The sequence below is a fragment of the Cervus canadensis genome, chromosome 4 (assembly GCF_019320065.1).
Source record: "Cervus canadensis isolate Bull #8, Minnesota chromosome 4, ASM1932006v1, whole genome shotgun sequence".
Classification (NCBI taxonomy): domain Eukaryota; kingdom Metazoa; phylum Chordata; class Mammalia; order Artiodactyla; family Cervidae; genus Cervus; species Cervus canadensis.
In genome coordinates this window covers 80,348,828-80,369,590 of record NC_057389.1, presented here as the reverse complement: position 1 = coordinate 80,369,590, position 20,763 = coordinate 80,348,828, and the positions used below count along the sequence as shown (strand labels likewise).

Sequence of the window (20,763 nt, the reverse complement as noted above, 5' to 3'; positions counted from 1 at the left end):
AACCTGGATTCTAGGGTAACAGGATTAGAAGGGTGAAGTGACTATTACATCATTCAAGTGAAAGATGAGGGTGGCTTGGAAAAGAGCAGTGGCCCTAGAGAGAGAGCTGTGAATATGTTCGGACGTGTTCCAAAACATCGGGATCTGCTGACGGGTTGGGTAGAGGGAGCAGGGAATGAGGAAAGGGAGAGTAAGAATGAGGTGGAGGTTGTTTGCAGGAACCTGTGGGTGTTGGTGTTGCCATGGGCTGGCGTGGAACGACCTGGGAGAGGAACTGGAGTCAGTTTGTGGGAGAGTTGGGGAGGCGGTGGTGAATCCAGTGTTACACGTGGAGCTGGTGAAGGGTGAGATGTTTGTTACACAAACGGAGAGAGATTCAGCGCGCAGTGGGATCCACGAGCCTGGAGCTCAGAAGAGAGAAGGGCTGAAAGATGACATATCCACTCTACAGTTGGACCTGATGTTTTGAACAAAAGCGGGATGTTAAGACAACTAGCGAGGGGTGTTCACCATCCCCTCAAAGCAGGACCATCCTTACTCCTTGGAAGAGGACCCCCATTTTCACTCCCCCAGAGAGGTAATGGAACTTAATCAAGTTCACACAGCATAAGGGGGAACCAAGAAGGTACACGGGGAAGCAGGGTTCTGTCTCCTGCTTCCAATCCCATGTTTTATTGCTGCTCAGTGCTGCTTCTCCCGGAGAAGGCAACAGCACCCCACTCCAGTCCTCTCGCCTGGAAAATCCCATGGACGGAGGAGCCTGGTGGGCTGCAGTCCATGGGGTCGCTAAGAGTTGGACATGACTGAGCAATTTCACTTTCACTTTTCACTTTCATGCATTGGAGAAGGAAATGGCAACCCACTCCAGTGCTCTTGCCTGGAGAATCCCAGGGACGGGGGAGCCTGGTGGGCTGCCGTCTATGGGGTCGCACAGAGTCGGACACGACTGAAGTGACTTAGCAGCAGCAGCAGCAGCTGCTTCTCCAACTTTACTCATTGTGAGAGCAAACAAAAATTAGGATCAAGGTTTTCTGCAGCACAGAAACAAGCTGAAGGGAAGATATGAAAGAACAGTAGGCTGGAGATTTCAAATACTGGCTCCTCCACCGTGTAACCTTGAACAAGTCATTTAACCTCACTGAGTCTTAATAACCCAACTCAAAATGGGAATAACACCACCATCTGGTGTCATTAAATTCAGTAAAAATACCTGGCACATAATAGGCACTAGGTACCTATTTTTAGTTGAACTCAAGTTGTATAATTTTTAAATGGACACTTGGTATTGTTTTTTCTCATATATTTCAAAGTAGTTTTTTTTTTCTAGAAAAAAAAAAAAAGACAGTAACTGTGACTAAAACAGTACAAAGGACCTTGAATAATTTACTGGATTTCTCATGCTATTTCATGACCTATAGAAAAGTAGATGGTATTTCATGATTATTTACATCTTAGGGTTAAAAGATGACTTGAACAAAATCTACAGGATTTTTCACGTTGGAGCAACAAAACACTAGATATTTTCTTGCCAACCGAAAAATAGTGCTATATAAGGAATTCTATCTCCAAACTAGAAGGCTAAAAGCAGTGAACTTCAGGACTTGATGTTTACCAGCCAACACAGTTTCTTCGCACTGACTGATTTAATTAGTTTAACATATTGTAGGGTCATTTCTGGTCAAGGCCACTGGCATCTCAGATGTTTATTTATTCATTTTCATGAAGCGTCTACTATGTTCCAATACTGTTCTTGGATCAAGGCATACAAGAATGGACAAAAATGAAGTCCTACCATCATGGAGCTCTCATTGAAGTGGGGAGCGAAAAAATAAGCAATCAGATAAGTAGATAAACAGCATCATTTCATAGTGTCATGCACTCTATAGAAAATATAGCCAGGTAATGCTCAAATGTGCAAGGAGTATTTTTTACCTAAATTATGAGAAGGAGCCAACTATGCAAGAATATGGACAGAGCCTGTTCCCCTTATGGGAACAGTCACGTATAAATTTGGAAATGAAGGGGGAGAGGTTGTAGGAGGCACACAGAAGAAGGGCAGAGTTTGGACTTTATTCTAAGCATTGGAGAATTTTAAGCAAAGGAGCAACATGGTCTGGTTTATGTATTTACAAGGTCACTCTGACTGCTGTTTTGGATCTGGGCTAGAAGGTGACCAGAGTGAAAGCAGGAGTGCAATTGCCTCCCAAATAAAAGGTGACAGAGGCCTGGGGATGGCAGCAATGGAGATGAAGAGAGGAGCACAGATTCCAGATATGTGTTGAAGGAGTTCTGACAGGGCTTACAGAAGGACTAGATTTGCAGGGTACGACATAAAAAGGAAACAGGATTAATGAAGCAACTGGTTGGTTGGTCATGTCATTTACTGATAGGGAGTCTTGCAGAAAAGAAAGGTGGTGAGGTCCATGCTAAATCAAGTATTCAGCTTTGGGGACTTCCCCTGTGGTCTAGGGAGTTTGAGTTGTCTATTAGTCATGTAAGTGGAGCTGTGGAGTGGCCTGCTGAATACGCACATCTGGAGCTTTGGAGAAAGGCCAAGGCTGGAGATTGGCATTTAGGGTCATGAGCAAATCATCTGTGACATTTTCCTTTGAGGTGCGTTGCTTGCAGCTGGGGTTGATGGACATTTGCAGCGAGCATCTCCTTGGCTTCTCCAGAGTCAGAATCTCCTTCTGAGCAGCTTCAACTGTCCTGGAAATTCACTGACAGAACTGCAAAGTTCAGGGATTTAAAACACTGGTGGGAGTTTGTTCGGTTTTCTTCTCTGTTGTGTTTCAAGTTAACTGAGATGTGTGATTTTCAAGTTTCATCTTCAGTTCTAAATCATGCAGAGAACCTGTCACATGTCTGCTGATCTTTGCACTGCCCCTTTCCCATCGCAGCTCTCTGGGCAAGCCAGACAGCTCAGTGCAGGCTGTGTTGTGTTGGGCTTCAAGAAGAAGCCTCATTCCAAGAAAGGCAAGCGCTTGGTGAATAACTCTGCCAAGTGTCAGATTAACAGGAGACACTCAGGCAGATAAACCCAAGTGAGTAAACATTCTGAGATCAGGCCTTCTTTTTTCTTTTTTTTTCTACCCTATAAAATTGTTATGGTTCTATCGGTTGTTATCCCTCTCTATCAGTTTCTTTCGTTCTCATGATGGTTCCTCATTAAGGAGATTCATGGAGAAGGTTGTAATCGATCGGAGCTATTAGCCACCAGAGTGTAATCTGGTTCCAGTACAAACTGACCTGCATGATGTCCCGTCCACCTTGGGGATTAAAGCCGATTAACTCAGAGTCTGGGAGGCAGAAGCTAGTGTCCTGTAGCACTGCACCCCCTCACTCCTCCCCAGCAGTAAGGGATTTAACAAATTCACACTGTAATTAGAACTGAACCCACAGTTAACCCGCCTTGCAAATAACCACTAGTGCCTGGCTCAGCTTGGATATCCATTTACAGCCAGTGTGTCCCTGGTAGCGGAATTCTGCTTTGATTCCCTCTGCTGTCTCTGCTGTCTCGGGCCCTACACTGCTGATTACCGTGGAGGTTTCTGTTTTGTTTCATTTGGTTGGTTGTTTGGTTGACTTTTGTACCCATTTCCAAGAGTAGATCTATCTCATCATTTGGGAACAAGCCAATGATTGGAATGAGGGCCCTACAAAAAAAAAGCCAGCTCACTGCTAGGGCTTTCAACAGCACAATCTCTCTGCTTTATGATTTTGATGGAATCAGAGAACAAAAGCCAGGAAGGTGCCCCAGGCTGCCCACAGATGCCCTGGCAGCCATGTAGGTGGGCCTGCCAAGGCGCAAGAGGCCATACAAATGAGCGTTCTCCATCACTGACCTCTGCTCTTAAAAATACAACTAACCACCAAGTAGAAGTTGAGGACTAGGGTCAAACTAAAGACTCGTTAAGAATGATATTTTAGGGAATTTCCTGGCAGTCCAGTGGTTTCACTCCAAGCTTTCACTGCAAGAGCCCCAGGTTCAATCTCTGGTTGGGGAACGAAGATCCCACAAGCTGCACAGATACCCCTCAAAAAAAAAAAAAAAAAAAAGACTAATTTAGCTCCAAAAACTGTCCACAAGCAACAGGATAAATTAATTGGTATTTCATTCCAGGGGAACCATGGAGAAGGAAATGGCAACCCACTCCAGTATTCTTGCCTAGAAAATCCCATGGACAGAGGAGCCTGGTGGGCCACAGTCCACAAGGTCACAAAAAGTCAGTCAGGGGAACCATGATAAGTAAATATTCCTTCTTGCAGTAATAAAACCAGTTAAAGTGCAGACCTCCTCCTCCTCTCCCCTTTATCCACCCACCCTTTCTACCCCAACCTTTTTTTTTTTTTTTTTGAGAATGAAGATATAATAGGAGCACAATCTTAGGAGCTAGACTATATAGATCAAGACAAGGTCACACTTCTATAACTTATTTAACTTCTGCATGCCTCAGTTTCCCTATTGATATAAAATATTAATGTTAATAATGGTACCTCTTTCAAAGGTTATTAAAGAGTGGATAAATTACTACATGTAGCAGATGAGATAGTGCTTGGCATATTGTAAGGTCTGAGTTAACATGTAAACATAAGTTACTGTCATTCATTCAGCCTCTGAATGCTGAATGTGCTATAAAATGCCAGTGATATAAAGGTAAGGGCCACCTCAGGTCACTGGGAAGACAACATACAAACAAACCTGCCGTTCTGCCTCTGTCTGCTCTTTACTGAATGTTTGGGACACAAAGATGCTACTACAGAATAGGAATAATACTTTATGTTAAATAAGTATAACTGGTAAGAGAGAGGCAGAAGACATATAAAAGGCAAGAAATGCAATTGAACAATAATTGAGATCAGTCTTTTGCCTATTATGAATTAAGCTAAAATGCATGATAATGTAGCTGAGATTAAACACCCAGAATATTGTGGCATGGTAAAAGAATTAACATAGAACAGAACAGCAGTCTAAGCAAATTTTATAAAGTTACCATGATAACATCCTGGCCTTCCAACCATTCAGTTACGTGATGTACCAAGAAAACAGCAGGACTTACCATATCCCACCTAGCCAAAATTCTGCAAAACATCTAGTGTGTACATGTGCAGGTGTATACACACACAAACACACACACTCATGCACACATGCAAATATCATTTGGAGCAGAAAGAAAACATAAATACGGGAAGCAAGGGTCAGAACAGTAAGGCTGGTTTCACTCTCAACACTTGCTATCTATCCTTAGGTACATTGCTAAATTCTGTTCCCCAGTGTTTGTATCTGTAAAATGGGGATAATATTAGGATCTGCCTCACAGGGTTATTGTGAAGACTCAGTGAGCTATTGCACAAAACCCTCCAAATATCTAGCACTGGCTTGCCCCAGCCTTGACTCAGTTTATTTTATTGCTATAGTTTGCTGTGTTCTAAACACCTGCCTTGCCTGACTTCCTCCTCTCTCTTCATCTCTCTCCCTCCTCCCCCCTTCCCTCTCTCTCTCTCTGGATGTTTTGTACATAACTGCACAGGTAATCCATGTTCATTCTAGAAAAACATGAATATACATACAAAAAGGAAAAGTTAAAGACCATTCTGATTCCACTACCAAGAATAGCAACTGTTTTGCTAGGATCCTTCTGGTCTTTGTCTATGTAAATTCACTACATCTATGTAAGTATAAATGTTCATGTGCATGTAGATATATCACTACATATATAGGATCATACTGTAATTCTGTCTAGTAGAATTATTTTCTTGTTCAGCAATGTATCGTGTCAGTAAATACAAAATATACGTTATCACTTGAGATTACTCCATAGAAGTCTGTTTTAAGAAAATGCCATATTGTATTTAGACAATCCCCTATTGCTTGAACTTGAGACAAAATCACATTCTGTTACAAACTCTGTTTAAATATGTTGTATCAACTTATTTGGACACATTAGCAGAGGGTCTTACCATGGCACAGGGCTAATTTTTCCTCAACAACAGATATTGCTAGTGGTCTTATTCACGGGGCCTGCATTTGTGGGAGATAAATTATACTTAGGATTCTGAAGAAGTCACAGATTCTAACATAACAGTACCTGTTTGAAGAACTTCATACTAGGCTTCCTTGGCGGGCTAGTGGTTAAGAACCTGCCTGCCAGGTCATGGGTTCAATCCCTGGCTTGGGAAGATCCCATATGCCTCAGAGCAACTAAGCCCAGGCATCACAACTAGTGAGCCCGCGTGCTGCAACTGCTGAAGCCTGCGTGCCTACAGCCTGTGCTTCCCAACAAGAGAAGCCACCACAATGAAAAGGTTGCACACCACAACTAGAGATCAGCCCCTGCTTGCCGAAACTAGAGAAAGCCCGGGTGCAGCAACAATGACCCAGCAGAGCCAAAAATCAGTTAAGTAGTTAATTTTTTAAAAAGAACTTCATACAAACAACACAAAGAGTAAAGTGAGCAAAAAAAAAACAAACATAGTGTTAATAATATGCAGAATCCAGGTACTGGTGATCATAGACATAGAAAATGACCCGGAAATTTTTTAGGAATATAGAAGGTCAAAGAACAATTAGAAAATAGGAAACTGGGAACAAACAATAGTAATTTCTAGTTTGCCTCTGCAATTTATTGTGCATCAGACAGAGCTCTGCAGTGATCCATAATCACCTCCTTGCATACCTGAGTCATTTCAATGAGCCGTGTCAAGGGTCACATAAAGTGTTAAGTTAGACCTGATAAAACATGTTCAGAATTCCCAAGGAACAGAAGCTGGGGAGGTGCAGGGGGGTCTTAGCCAAGGAGGGAAGCTTGTCTGCGCACTTGTCACAAATTTATTGAGAACTTACTATGTTCCATGGAGAAGGAAATGGCAACCCACTCCAGTACTCTTGCCTGGAAAATCCCATGGACGGAGGAGCCTGGTAGGCTACAGTCCATGGGGCTGCAAAGAGTCGGACACGACTGAGCGACTTCACTTTCACTGTGTTCCAGCAAGTGGGGGCACAGAGAAAAACAGCCCAGCTTCCCAGATCTGCTTCCTGGGAAAATCTAAGCTACCAGGGGAGTCAGGTTACTGCTAGGTCAGCACTAGTGTTTAAGAATCTGGATTTCCGAATGCCTTGTCACTTAAGTTTTTAAATATTTCACTGGCAGGACATCTGAACAAGAGTGGAGAGACCCTGATCCCCTCTCAGTATCACCCGGAGCAGTCATTCTCCCTTGCTGAGCCTCTGTAAAGTGGGGATAACCGTATCTCGTTTCTGCTCTCCACTTCACAGAAATATTGCCAGTATTTAGATAAGAAAACATTAATTACTAAGAGCTCTTTGAATTTCTTTGAAGCTGCTGAGATGTCTGAGGTAGCATGACAACACATAGTGAGGTTAATACTGTTTGCACTAGATCGTTTTGGTATTTTTATTAAATTTTTATAACACTGTGTTTATGTTCACAGACAAGCCAACTCCCCATTATCTATGTTTTAATATTTATTCAGGTCCACTTTTGAACTGAGGTGACTTCTTTCAGCATCTCAGCCATTTTTAAAGTGGAATGTCAGGGACTTCCTTGGTGGTCTAGTGCCTAAGACTCTGCACTCCCAATGCAAGGGGCCAGGGTTTGATCCCTGGTCAGGGAACTTGATCCCCCATGCCACAACCGAAGGTTGTGCGTGCCACAACTAAGACCTGGCACAGCCAAATACGTTTAATTAATTAATTTAAAAAATGAGTTGTCACTGGAAAGGGGTAATTTAGGCATTTTGGGTCCTTCACTATTTGCCTCAGGCAAACATTCAAGGAAAGTTTGCTGCTTCCTTGAACAGAAAATTGCCTTCTGTCCTTCTGACCTTCCACCTCTTGAGGCTTCTGCTGGCCTATACACAGCTCTTTCCTCTGTTCCCTAACCCTCTTTGCAGCTTCCCTGTCTTCTGGGTCTGCCCTGGAGTATAGCCTTCCCTCTCTCCAGTCTCCCCTGTCATGGTCCCTTCCCTCCCACCAATGGTTTTGTAGGAATCACTGTGCTGGCCCCTTGGGGTAACTTTTCTGCAGCCCACAGCACTGCTGGCCCCTGAGAAGAGGCGGAAGACAGCCAGCCAGCGTCTCTCCCACCTCACCTGACTCCTTCTTTGGACTCCTTGGCCTCTGTCATTGCTTGATGGGGTAGTGAGATGAGAAAGTACTTGAGCATGTTTCCATGACAATCTGAAGGAAAGCAACCTGACCTTGTTACCAATATGCACTGACACCAACACGTAAGCATGACTTTTCCTAGATGGATTGCGGAAGACATCTCAGCAGACATTCAGCAAACCCCCAAGCGGGAGGACAGCCTTGTTCCTGTCCTGCGGGAACGCTCATCTCTAGTCTTTCAACAAGCTGATGTTTTCCCCACCCTTTGGGGGTTGGTTCAGTCAAAATGGTAGCACAATTAAGATGTCAGAAAGTAAAAGCGAAGTCGCTCAGTCGTGTCTGACTCTTTGGGACCCTGTGGACTGTAGCCTACCAGGCTCCTCCGTCCATGGGATTTTCCAGGCAAGAATACGGGAGCAGGTTGCCATTTCCTCCTCCAGGGGATATTCCTGACCCAGGGATCGAACCCGGGTCTCCCACATTGTAGGCAGACGCTTTACCGTCTGAGCCACCAGGAAAGTCTAAGATGTCAGAGACAGTCCTAAATAGGAGATCCAGGCTCCTAAAATATAAGGGAAGGGGCATTATGGAGTTCATGGAGTAAAGGTAAATCTCCTTCCCCAAGAGCACCCTCAGTGACTGACTAGGACTCACAAGACCCAGAAAAGCTCTTATACTCATGGCTACAATGAATGACAACACAGGGATACCAGTTAAAATCAACAGAGGCAGAAGGTGCTGGGGCAAAGTCCAGGAGGAACTAGCCACGAGCTCCCAGATGTCCCTTCCCAGCAGTATCACACAGGTGTCCCTAATTTTTATAGCAATGATTTATAACAACATGTGCAAGGCATTATCAGCCACGGATGCTCACGCGAACCTTGGTGTTCAGGGTGTTTATTAGGGTCAGTCACGTAAGATATGCAGTGCCCACGTGAAAGACCTCAGCTACTCAGACTCCCGCCCCTGGAGCAAAAATAGGTGTTCAGCATAAATGACACCGTTGGCATAAACCATCTGCTTACCCTGGCACCACGTGGCCCAAGGCCTCGGGCATGCAAAAACACTCTTCTCAGGCACAGTATCACAAGGACTCAGAGCTCGTTTCTTAGGGGCCAGTCTTAAAAAAACAGGTCTTGGAAATGTGCAGGATTTGAGCAATACGGGCGCAACGTGGGCATGGTAAGTCAACCCTTTCCTGCACACATTCCCAGGGCCAAGACAGGAAACTACAGCACTTCCTGCACCTCAACTACCTTTCAAAGGTAACATTCTCTCTGCCTTCCCCACAGGGTCGCTGTGATTCATAATAGTAATCATTGAACTCTTTTCAAAACCAGCAGGACATCTACAGCAAGGATGCTTTTATTATTGTTACTATTATCATCACTACTATCGACGGGACAGGGCTGGGAATGAGCCCTTACTCCTTCCATGTGATCTCAGAACAGGTCGTGCCTTTTCCAGATGCTGAAGACAAACACAACCTCAGAGCAGCATGTCTGCACCCCTCCCTGGTGTTTAACCTTGTCCCTGCTTTTCTCTGTCTCCCTTCCCCGGCAGTGGCTCAGAAACCCAGGGCCCCAGCACGAGAAGCGGACTCTGTTTGGAGACATGGTGTGCTTCTTGTTCATCACCCCGCTGGCCACCATCTCGGGCTGGCTCTGCCTGCGGGGCGCCGTGGACCACCTGCACTTTAGCAGTCGGCTCGAGGCCGTCGGACTGATTGCACTCACTGTTGCACTCTTCACTATTTACCTCTTTTGGACACTAGTAAGTATGGCCCGGGGCCCGGGGATTGCGGCCGGCGGGAGCTGGCAGCACCCGGCTGGCATGGCTTTCCCGCTTGTCTGGAGCTCATCTCACCTTCCTGGGAGCACACAGACCTTTAAGTGCTGAGAATAGTGATTCGGGGGGTGTGTGTGCTTGTCTATGTGTACATGTATGCGCACTGCTGGGAAGAGCAGATGAAGCAAAGAAAAAGCCCCAGCTTCTGAGAGTTCATCGGTCAAAGACATACACCCTGGGCATTCCTCCCCTCTCACAGCCAAGCACTCCTCTATGAGCAGAGGCCTGGCATCTTCTTTCTCTTGTTCATGCTCCTCACTTTTGCCAGGATTGTAGTATATGATGTACGTGATGAATGACGTGCTTGGCCATTGTTGCTGTTGCTGCCCGCACAGATCATGAATCCTCCTGCTGGTTATTTTCTCCTTTCGTCCTGACAAGGCCTAAAGTCTTTGTTGGACAAGGAGATGCACTTCGCCTGCTGATTATTCTGGGTTGGGACATTGATTCTGCTGCCCATAAAACCACTAATTCATCTAGCTGAGAAGCTGCCACTAAAGAAAAACCATTTCCCAATAAGTGTTCCTGCTGGATAGATAGAAGGAAAAAGACTTTAACCCTCTCTGGGTTTTTTTTATTGTTTTAATTAACCTCATGATTGCTTGGGTGCCAGCTGGCAGCGCCCACAAAGAGGGGGCAGCATTTGCTCTCTCTTGACGCTTCCCTGTGAGACCTGCAGGGAAGAATGTCATCGTCCTCTAGAAGGTTTTCAGACACCGGGCCCCCTGCTTCCCGGCATGTGCCTGCTCATCTCTAATCTGAGCACGCTCCGCTGTTATTCAATATGTCTCTCCTGTCTAGGCTGTCCCATTCCCATCTCTGCAGCACAGTGTCAGCGTGTGACGCTTACGCTGTTCACACCTGCTCCCTTCCCTCCATCCCAAGCCCTGGCCACCAGCTGCCATCCCTACCACGCTGACCACAACCCCCCGCTCCCTGCACTTCCCTCTTGTCCCTCCTCTCAGGTGACAGGTCCAGATGCTAAGTGGGGGAATGCGTTTCAGTCTCAGTAAAAGGGGCGTGACTTGAGCCTGGGTAAGTAGGGAGTGTTTCGGTGCTTGGAACTTTATGGGAGTCTTCTGGTTAAGGGAGGCGTTCATTTTCCCAGCTTAATAAAGCCCTCAACCAAAACTTTTATTGTCTCCTCTAAACATCTACGCTTCTAAACTGTGTCTCGATTCACTGTGAATCAAACAATCAGGCTGACTCAGAAGCTGCAAGGACAGTGTTGTGGGAAGAGGATTAGAAATAAGAAACTAAATTGTCTGTCCACTACTGTCTAAGACGAGGGAGTGAGCAAAAAGAAGGAAAGGAAAAAAAGAGATTACCTAGAGAAAAATGGATGTTATCCTGTTTCATCTCTCATCTCAGGTGAAAGGAAGGTTTGGGTGGGAAAGGTACCTGGAGTGGCTCTTTCAGGAGACTGATGACATACTTCACTCCAGAAATGCTGCCAAGAGGCAGCGCTACGTGGTTAAGGGGGGGGAAAAAAGCACATGCCTTCAGAATCCAAAGGCTCTGTGTTTAAACCCAAGATTTAGCATCCGAATAGCTGTGTAACTTCAAACAGGGTCCCTAACCTCTCTGATCATCCCTCTCCTTATGCACAGACTTGAGGAAAGGACTGCTGACCCCTGGGTCAACTGTTGTGAGGATGAGGTGGGATAACTTCGGGGACATCCATCGAGGCACTCAGCAGAGGCATGGGCTCTCTTCCCCCAGCTGCTGGGCTCCCCCATCTCACACTGTCCCTCCCCCCTCCATAAAGCGAAGAGCAACTGGAGGGAAAGACAGGCGTTTCTCACCCTTGATGTGAAAAACCCGCAGTGGCCACAGCTCAGCGATAGGTTACTGAATCTAGACTAACTCCTTCCCAGATAAATGCTGTACTGAGCCGGCCTGGCAAGAGCCGTAATTCAGAAGCTGACAGCACTTGGAAACTGCCCTCCAGCAGAAACCCATTGTAAACAAGCAGTCAGACTTAAGGAGAATATGCTGTGAAAATGTCTTAGATAAACAAACACAGTGTCAGTCCCAGACCGGCTCTCCCCGGAGGAACCTTCCCGGAAGGGCCTCGCCAGCGCTGTCAGACGGACCCTCGCCCGAAGGTGCATTCGGAGCTCGGCGCCTCCATGGGGGCCAGGCTTGACAGACTCAGGGAGTTCTGCCTTCTGGAATCCACTGCTCGGACACACAGGTGTCTGGCACCCAGGTGGTCAAGACCTCGGTCACCTCCACCCGGACAGCTGGAGGGAAGAGGTGCCCCAGAAACATCACTGTGCATGCCACAAACCATCCGAAGTCCGCGGACAGACACGAGTAGGTGAGAACTGAGTCCACGTGAAGAGTTCAGAAAGTGTCCACATAGATCTGCATTAGCCACGTGGGTATAGCAGTACCCACGTGCAGTGACCACCCCCTCCCCCAGGAGGTTCCGCCATCTACTGAGTCTCAGTGGCAACTGATTAAAACACCAGACAAAAGGAATGAATGAGCCAGCCCTTCTGGCTGACTCCCAGTGCCGTGGGTCAACCATTTAAATTCTCCTTACAGAGGGGAAAGCTTGAATAGAATGCTGTCCTGGCAAGGCTCAAGGTTGGTTCAGACACACCCTGAGGGTGTCCGGCAAGACCTGGTGTGGCTGACTCAGCCCCTCACCGCCCTCTTGTCTTCCACAGGACCATCACAGATCAGAGGTCAGGCCCCATTCTGGGAAGACAACTTCCACAGCCCTGGCATCATCCATATGCTTCAGTCACACCATGAACCCCAAAGAGAAAGGGCAGAATCAAAATGCCTAATGAGATTTCCCAAATCATGCCATGACTTTACAGCAAACGTTTGGCCTCAGCCAGTCACCTCCCTTGGGGAGCTATTGTTGTTTAGTTTCTAAGTCCAGTCTGACTCTTTTGTGACCTCATGGACTGTAGCCCACCAGGCTCTTCTGTCCATAGGCTTTCCTAGGCAAGAATACTGCAGCAGGTTGCCATTTCCTTCTCCAGGGGATCTTCTCGACCCAGGGATCAAACCCATGTCTCCTGCATTGGCAGGCTAATTCTTTACCGCTGAGTCACCAGGGGAGCCTCTCAGGGAGAAGTGATGCTAATACGTGCCAGCCCTCTGTGTGCCATGCACGTGACTGCAACTCTCTACAGACCTTGCCTGTGGCTGGAGGTTAATAAATAGCCTTTGGATGAAAAAAGTGAAGACACTTCAAGAAACCCATCCCATAAAGAGTAGTTTTTAGAACAGTGGCCCTGTGCTCTTCCTTCCTCCTCTTTCTTTAAAACCTCAGAAATTTAATAAATATCTAAATGAAGTTCCCAGTGTTACTACTGCAATAGCTTCTTTTTACCTTTATGTTGTTTATTTTTTTTCCCTCACCGCCTCTTTGTTTCCCTAAATCAAACCTGTCTTATTCTTCTTCTGTTCCACTTGAGGGGAGGGAGTGTCTTGGTGCTCTTAGAGCCCAGAGCCAGAACTACGCAGGGCAACTGCAGACCCATCATCCCTGTGCTCCGCGCCTACCTTCATGATCTCCGACGCAGCGTCATCGTCACATGATGCTTTCTTATTGATTGAATTCGCCTGCAGACCGTGGTGGTGAACAGCAATTAAGATAGATGAACGCGTAGTAAGGGCTCATTTGTTTGTCTGAACAAGTGGGTCTTATTTTTGTACTTCCCAGCCAAGGAACTGGGAGACCTGCTAAGTCATGGACTCCCTGCGTTCCTTGAAGCAGTGCATCTCAGGCTTGAATGTATATGTGAATCACCTGGGGATCTTGTTAAAATGCACGCTCTGATTCCCTATGTCTGGGTGGAGCCCACAACTGTTACAGTCTAACAAGCTCCCAGGTGGTGCATCCTTCATGGCCACACTGAGAGCAAGGATTTAGAGGAAATAGCCCAACCTCTCTTTTTCTTTTTTCCCCCCACCTTCCTGTATCTGAGAAGGAGTGTTGCAAAATTATCTTCTTTTCAGATTTAACCCGCCAGAAATAACAGGCCAAGAACACTAACATGTGGCAATGGCACTGTGCAGCGGGCTTTTTATGCATTATCTCTGATATCATTATTCACATTTTACAAACGAGGCATCCCACGGGCTGCTGCCTTACTGCGCGCAGCTACCGCTGCGCCTGCGCTTACTGAGCATGCGCAGTTCATGACCATCCCGACGGAGGGTCTCGATTTCAAATCCAGCTTTCCTGTAATATTTCCAGATTCCAGATTTCTTGTACTGCCCCAGCTGTTCACTAGTACTCGTCTGTTTCCTACCCCTTCCCTGCCCTTGGCCCTGATCAGCACGTTTTCCAGCCTGCCTGTTACATTTATGAGTAGCACCAGGCAGCGGCAGGACAGGACAGATACAAGAGAATCGAGCTTTAAAAAAAGAGAAACAAAACAGAACAAAACCTCTGATCCACTCTGGCATGTTCAGAGCCTTTTGGAGAAAAGCACATCTGTGTGAGTTTAAAAGCTTATATTTTCACACTGAAATCTCTCTGGCATTCTGTCTGTGGTATCTGCTTTCTACCCTAAGAAATTTGAGTGAGTGGCCTTGGATTTCGTGATCCTTTCTGATCAAGAGCCTGCATTCTCTTCCAGAAACACTGAGCTCAAACCATCGGGTCAGTCCACTTTGGCCAACAGGGACCCTGTCCTAGGGTCAGCATGACTCAGCTACCCCAGGTGGTTAATACAGTCTGTACCTTGAATAATTTGTCATCCTGAGGTCACGGGCACCTTCTTCCCCAGTGCTCACCTAGACATCTGGATATACTCAACCTAGAACCTATACTTCCACTTTTTAAGGCAGTTTATACATCTTCAGAAGAATTGATTCTTTGAATTTCCTGGGCAAATTGATAAACGCTTTTCTCCAGTCTTCTTCAAAGCAAGCCATAGAAGCAAGCAAGCACCTCATTCGAGTATATTTACTCAAGACGCAAGCACTTTGGGGGCACAGCTATGTTACAGTTGATGATGCGTTTACTGAGCGTGCTGTGGTGTATTGTGGAAGAGAGACCCAAGTCTAAAAGCAGTGTTGCAGTTAGGAGGTACAGGATATTTATTCACTCATCCATTCACTCGGTGAACTTAACTGAGCAGCTTCCTAAGCGCCAGGCACTGTGACAGGTGCAGAGCATGCAAAGATGAATACAACAGAAGGCCCTGCCCTCAGCAAGATGCTTCTAGGGCAGGGAGAGGGAGAAACAAGGGCAGTGGTGTGCAGGGCACTGATGCCATGCTGAGGTGGGTGCAGGTGCTGGCTCGGGAAAAACTCATCGGGGGAGCTGGTGCCCATGCTGAAGCTTCTCCACTGGGGGCAATGGGGGTCACTCACAGGGGTTGCCAAGTACAGTGGTGCAGGTTGTCCATGTCACAGTACGAAGGGTGCCCTTCTTGTCATACCGTGAATGGGGTCCTTTGAGTTGTGCAGTATCCAACCTACAGAAGGGTGTGTGAAGCCCTCGCATCCCTCTCGTTTAACAGAGAGAAACTCAATGACCAAAAGGGCACGCCGCCTAGCCCCACAGCTGCGTGAAGACTGGCGCTGTACCCACTCTGCCCACAGCCCCCAACCAGCTTTCTTCTCCTTTGGGGTCCAAACCACTACTCTGAAAATAAATCCAGACTCAGGAGGAACGTCATTTCCTATTAATACTATGATTTGACCCAGTGTGAAGAGGCATGAGGGGAGCCCTGCCCCTGTGTTCAGGGCACGAGTGCCCTTGGGTTGAACCTCAGACTCCGCCCGCATCTACCTGTGAGAGCAGTTTTGCCCAGGCTCTTGCCTGGCTGTACTGATGTTTGGAACTGTTTTAAATGGCACATGGGTTGTTTGACTTGATAACCAGCTTCCGTGACCTGAAACCTTCTCTTGTCTTCCTCTCCCCACCCCAGGTGTCGTTTAGGTACCACTGCCGATTGTACAATGAATGGCGTCGGACCAATCAGAGGGTGATTCTCCTCATTCCAAAGTCTGTCAACATCCCTTCCAACCAGCAGTCCTTGCTGGGCCTCCACTCTGTCAAGAGGAACTCAAAGGAGACAATTGTTTGATGTTTGTGTGTTTGGTTGGTTGGTTGATTTGTTGTCTGGGGTTTGGAAGTTTCTGCACTGGGGCCATGCACTGAGCCACTCCCAAACCCTTCCTCAAGCCTGTGGGTCGAAGAACATCCAGAGCCATGTAATCACGTGGCCCTGACCAACGGACTCCGCCCGAAGAAAGCAAATGCTCTTTGACTTCAAATCATGGATGCTGCAATCATATGATATTTGCTAAGCTGCCAAACATGTTTATTTAGCAGATACTATATGGAATTTTCTGAACACCTCTTTCACATGTGAGGAAGGTTGTCCTGCTAAGGATGCAATTCAATTCTTCCTTTTTTTATTACTATTTCAAATATAAATATATATATATATATTAAACTTAGATGATAATCAAAATTGAAAAGCCAATGTTAAAACTGGTTTCCTGGTTTGAATGGGTTTTGTTTGGGTTCATTGGTTTGTTTCCCAGTTTTTACTGTAGATTATTTGGGGTAATTTGATAGCTTGAGTGGTCTTTTCCATCTCTTCCAAGTCCCTTACTCAAGGGGACAGCATAACTGCAGGACAAATCATATTTGAAGGATGTTTTGTACTAAAATCCATTTAATTATTCAGTTTTTAAAGAAAAAAAAAGGCGTGACAACTCTCCCCACAGTGAACTGTTTATTTAAACTTCATTAAGGAGAAAAACAATTTATGGTGAGAAGCACGCTCCTTTCAACTTGTTTGGTACTGACAGCTGATAGAAGCTATTTTCTAATAATAAATACCCAGTGTGTGAAAGACAAACCCCACTGATGGCTATACTATTTTTTTTTTTTAATCATAAAACCTGTGAGGTTTCCCAAAGTCGATTTGAAAAAGGAAAGATAAAAAGAAGGGAAAGCAAAAAGATTGGTGTTCTTACTCCCGTTTCACTTAGCGCAGGTCTTAATTCTGCATTCACAATGAATTGGAGGATCATTAGACATTTCTAGGAACTCTGGACCTGTTTTGCATATCAATTAGCACTCCCATTGCTCTGCTGAATTTCTAGCTTGACAGGTAGATATAGCAAAAAAAAAAAAAAAAGCCTGTCCGAGCAGTCTAAGACCCCTTTGTCTGATTTTCGAAAAAGAGCCCCATGCAGTGCCTTCCCCCAACCATGAGCCAATTCTGTCACAGGCTGAAATAGGCTTCCTCTAAGGACTCCCTCTTTTATCCATCACAGTGTAGAAGGTCTAGACTTCCCCTGCATTTGGGTGTCCACTGAAGCCAGGGAGCAGATGTGCGTCCGGGGAAGGCACTTGCTCACAGCGGCACTCAGGCTCCCATCCACCCACTCACCCACATGCCCTGAAGAGAAGGTGGAGCCCAGCCTTGGGGGAATGCTTAAAACATGGATTTCTAGAACTTGACCCACGTTGTGACTATCAACTTCAGCGTCTGCCTTGTGCTCCAGGAAATGCAAAGGAGCAGGCAGTGAGGAGGGTAACAATTTTGTCTGCAGACTGATCAAGCCATGCAGGTGTCGCCTTTGTCTGCCAAGCCCTCTGTTCGCAGGCCGCTCCCTGTGCTGCCTGGGGAGGGAAACAGCTGTGCTGCTTTCCGCTGCAAAACTCAGATGTGCTTTATGGCTTGTGACAATAGATTTCCTCCCCACCACGCTGCACTTCGACACTTCAATTCCAGTAATATACGTCTCAGTCCTTCTGTTTACTCGGCCCTGCTCACCCCCTTGGGCTGTCACGAGCTGCACCGCCATCAGCCGTTTCTTAATTGACCTTTTTAAAATGCTGGACACCACTGGCTGCACGCAGCTGTCACACATTAGATTTCCAGAGCCAAGAGTCCAACTTGGTAGCTTGCAAACTGCATCCCTGTACTATCGTTGATAAATGACGTCCACCCAGCCTGGGTCCCCAAGCTGACAGGTGAACCAGTGACACCTCCCAACGGAGTGGCACAGACGCTCCTGAGAGGGACTTGTCCTTCCTGTGTTTTCCATGATTTAAGGAAGAAGCAGCAGATTCCCGGGATCGTTTCCTGTTGAGGTTGACTGCAGAAAATTCCTGCTGTCTTGGTTCATGAGACATAATGAAGCCAAATAGCAAAGGCAGGCAGGTTCCGGTATTTCGCCGGGGTTTCCAGACCGGGGAAGGGTGGCAAGGTGGTACTGTGGCTGGGCCACACCCCTTCCCTATATGGGCATCTCCACCCTGGGAAATTAGAGTTCACGTGTGAGGAGCGGGCTGCACGTGGGGTGGTAGCCAGGACACCTTACCAGCTGAGAGAGGCATCTGTGCCTCCCTGCCCAGTCTCCGCCTGTGAGACTGATCTCCCTCAGCACCAGGGCCCGTCTGGGATCCTGAAAGTTATTGGAAGACACTTCATCCACTCTTGGCCCTTTAACCCTGAGGTCCTTCGAGGCAGGAGAGTCCAGGGAACTGCAGCATAAGCACACGACATCGGCCAAGAGGACAGAGGCAGTGGGAGCTTTGGTCCAGGCTCTGCATCTGTCACCAAGCCACACTGCATCTTCTAAAGCTGAGGGTACTCCTAACTGGCACAAAGGTGCTGCCTGGGTTACCAGTGGCCCTGCCAGCCTTGTATTGCTCTCTCACTCTCTCTCTCTCGCTCTCTCTCTCTCTGCTTCTTTCTTTTTGAAACAGGAAAAGGCAGAGGCAGGCAGGTAAAGGATCCTGCTGCTTCACTGCTTCCCTCCTCCGACCCCTTACACAGTCATCTCTCGGCACCCCTTGCTGTATCCTCTCCTTGAGAATCTTAGAGAAAAATGTGTGTCACAGCGATGCCAGAGGGGAAAGGAACAGCCAAACAAGTCCAGGGCGCTCTCGCCATCCCCGTGTGTCATCACCAGCTTGCTGCTGCTGCTTCTCCTCTGGGGAATGACAGGAACCCAGAGCGTGCACCCGAATCCTCCAGCTCCTCGGAGCACTGAGCAGGAGCTCAGATGAGCTGTAAAACCCAATTGAGGAGACATAAGTAGCTTGACTTAGAAATTGCCTGTAATTGTCTTCCGTGTACAGGTCTTCCTCCCTGGACCCCCAGTACCGCGGTGGCCACTTGCACGCTGCTGGGCTAGTAATTCATCTGAGGATGCCGAAAAGCCAAAGAAGAATATGGAAGTGAATGGGCAGCCCAGCTATCTGCACTGGGGCCCCAGGCAGCTGGGGACTCCCTCCCCTCAGACTTCTCTTGGCCCTGCCTGGGTCTGCCTAGCGCCAAAGCTCCATGCAGCTTACAGAAAGGCCTGGCGTGCGTGAAACCTCTGTCTTCATCCTGTCCTCCCAGGAAGAGTCCCCAGGCTGGAAGACCCTAAGGAGGAAGGGGAGGGAATAGGCACGTGTTCCCTCTCCACTTTCGTCCAGTGTCTTCCCAGAAGCTCCCGGCAGACCAGCCATAGGGTGGGCAGAGCTCAGGCTGGAACAGATTTACAGGTTATGATTCTGAAGTGGGATGGGAAGTGGGCCAGCGGGTGGGGACAGGGTCCAGGATTATTTTAGGTTGAGATGTTGGGACCAGGACAGACCTGGCTGGACACCATCCCTCCCAGCCAAGCACCTGCAGGATCTTGCAGGCTGCTGGCCAGAGGCTTCATGCCACGAAGGCTGCTGTCATGAGAAATCAGCTCTAGGTAATGATAACCCGGGAAACTTCAGACCCTCTCCAAAATGTGTCATTTCTATTATGTCCCACGATCTACCTTTTCTGACTTTATGAAAGTCTTTGTGTCGAGGAGCTGGCCTTGGGCCACTCTGCCTTCCCCTCACTGTTGAGTTGCCCTGGGGTGAGCCTGACTCTTGGCTTCTTGGTGGGACAGAGCGGGAGAGGACCAGCTATGAGTCTGTCTCCCTGGGTTGGCAGCGTACCAGCGGTGGGCTGTGGGCAAGGCTCCCCGCTATGGAGGCCTCAGTTTCTGCATATAAAATGGGGATAACACCTACCTCAGACAGTCCTTACAGGATTTTTAAGGCGCCCAGTAGGCAGCTCATGAATGGACATCAGCACCCTTCCTTCTATTCACCATTGCTAACGTCTGGCTGATTGCCTGGGTTTTAACAACTTTGATCAATAAAGAGAACCATAAAGAAGTCTGAAGAGCCATAAGGAATTTTAAATCCTTTTCAAAAAGACGAGGGATTAAAAAAAAAAAAAGACGAGGGATTAATTTTAAATAATCAACACATATTTATCCAGCACACTGTGCTTGGGAGTACAAAGAACTGTGAGAGATCCTTCTGGAGGTTGAAATGACTGACTGGATTGAGATCTCTGAATCACACATGGATTTCAATTATCTTGGCATTTCCTGATACTGGAGCCTTTGGCTAATTAAGAATTCATCACAGATGAAAAATGTGCCAGTTCTGGAGCTCGCGCTACAGAGGAAAACAAATATAGTCCATCAGTTGTCTGTGTTCCCAGAAACGAGGGACGCGTGAGTCACTGAGCTCATACATCTAGTGCCTTCTTAGAGGTTCTGAATTCCACGCACAAAGACAGCAAAAGGAGATGGCTCAAGGAAGTTTTACTTCCTTTTGAAAAAATGCTTTTTTTTCTTTTTTGGATACACTTTGCACCTACTGGGCCATAGTTACCCATTAAGGAAATGAATAGATGGACCTATGAGAGGTTTTATCTTATCTCATTTGTGGGCGCCAGGTACAAAGAATTGAGTTATCCATATATTTTAGTCCATGACACAGTTTCTGTCACCATGAGCCA

At 46.9% G+C, this 20,763-nt stretch overlaps 1 protein-coding gene across 1 annotated transcript in view; it reads left to right on the top strand.

The window, feature by feature from the left end:
* Positions 1-16,827, top strand: part of MARCHF3 (membrane associated ring-CH-type finger 3) — a 145,441-nt gene extending 128,614 nt beyond the window's left edge. Inside the window, exons 4-5 of the mRNA XM_043465944.1 lie at positions 9,692-9,901; positions 15,886-16,827. Of these exons, the coding sequence (XP_043321879.1) occupies positions 9,692-9,901; positions 15,886-16,044 (369 nt within the window). The 3' untranslated portion in view covers positions 16,045-16,827. The remainder of the gene's footprint in view (positions 1-9,691; positions 9,902-15,885) is intronic.
* The last annotated feature ends 3,936 nt before the right edge of the window (positions 16,828-20,763 follow it).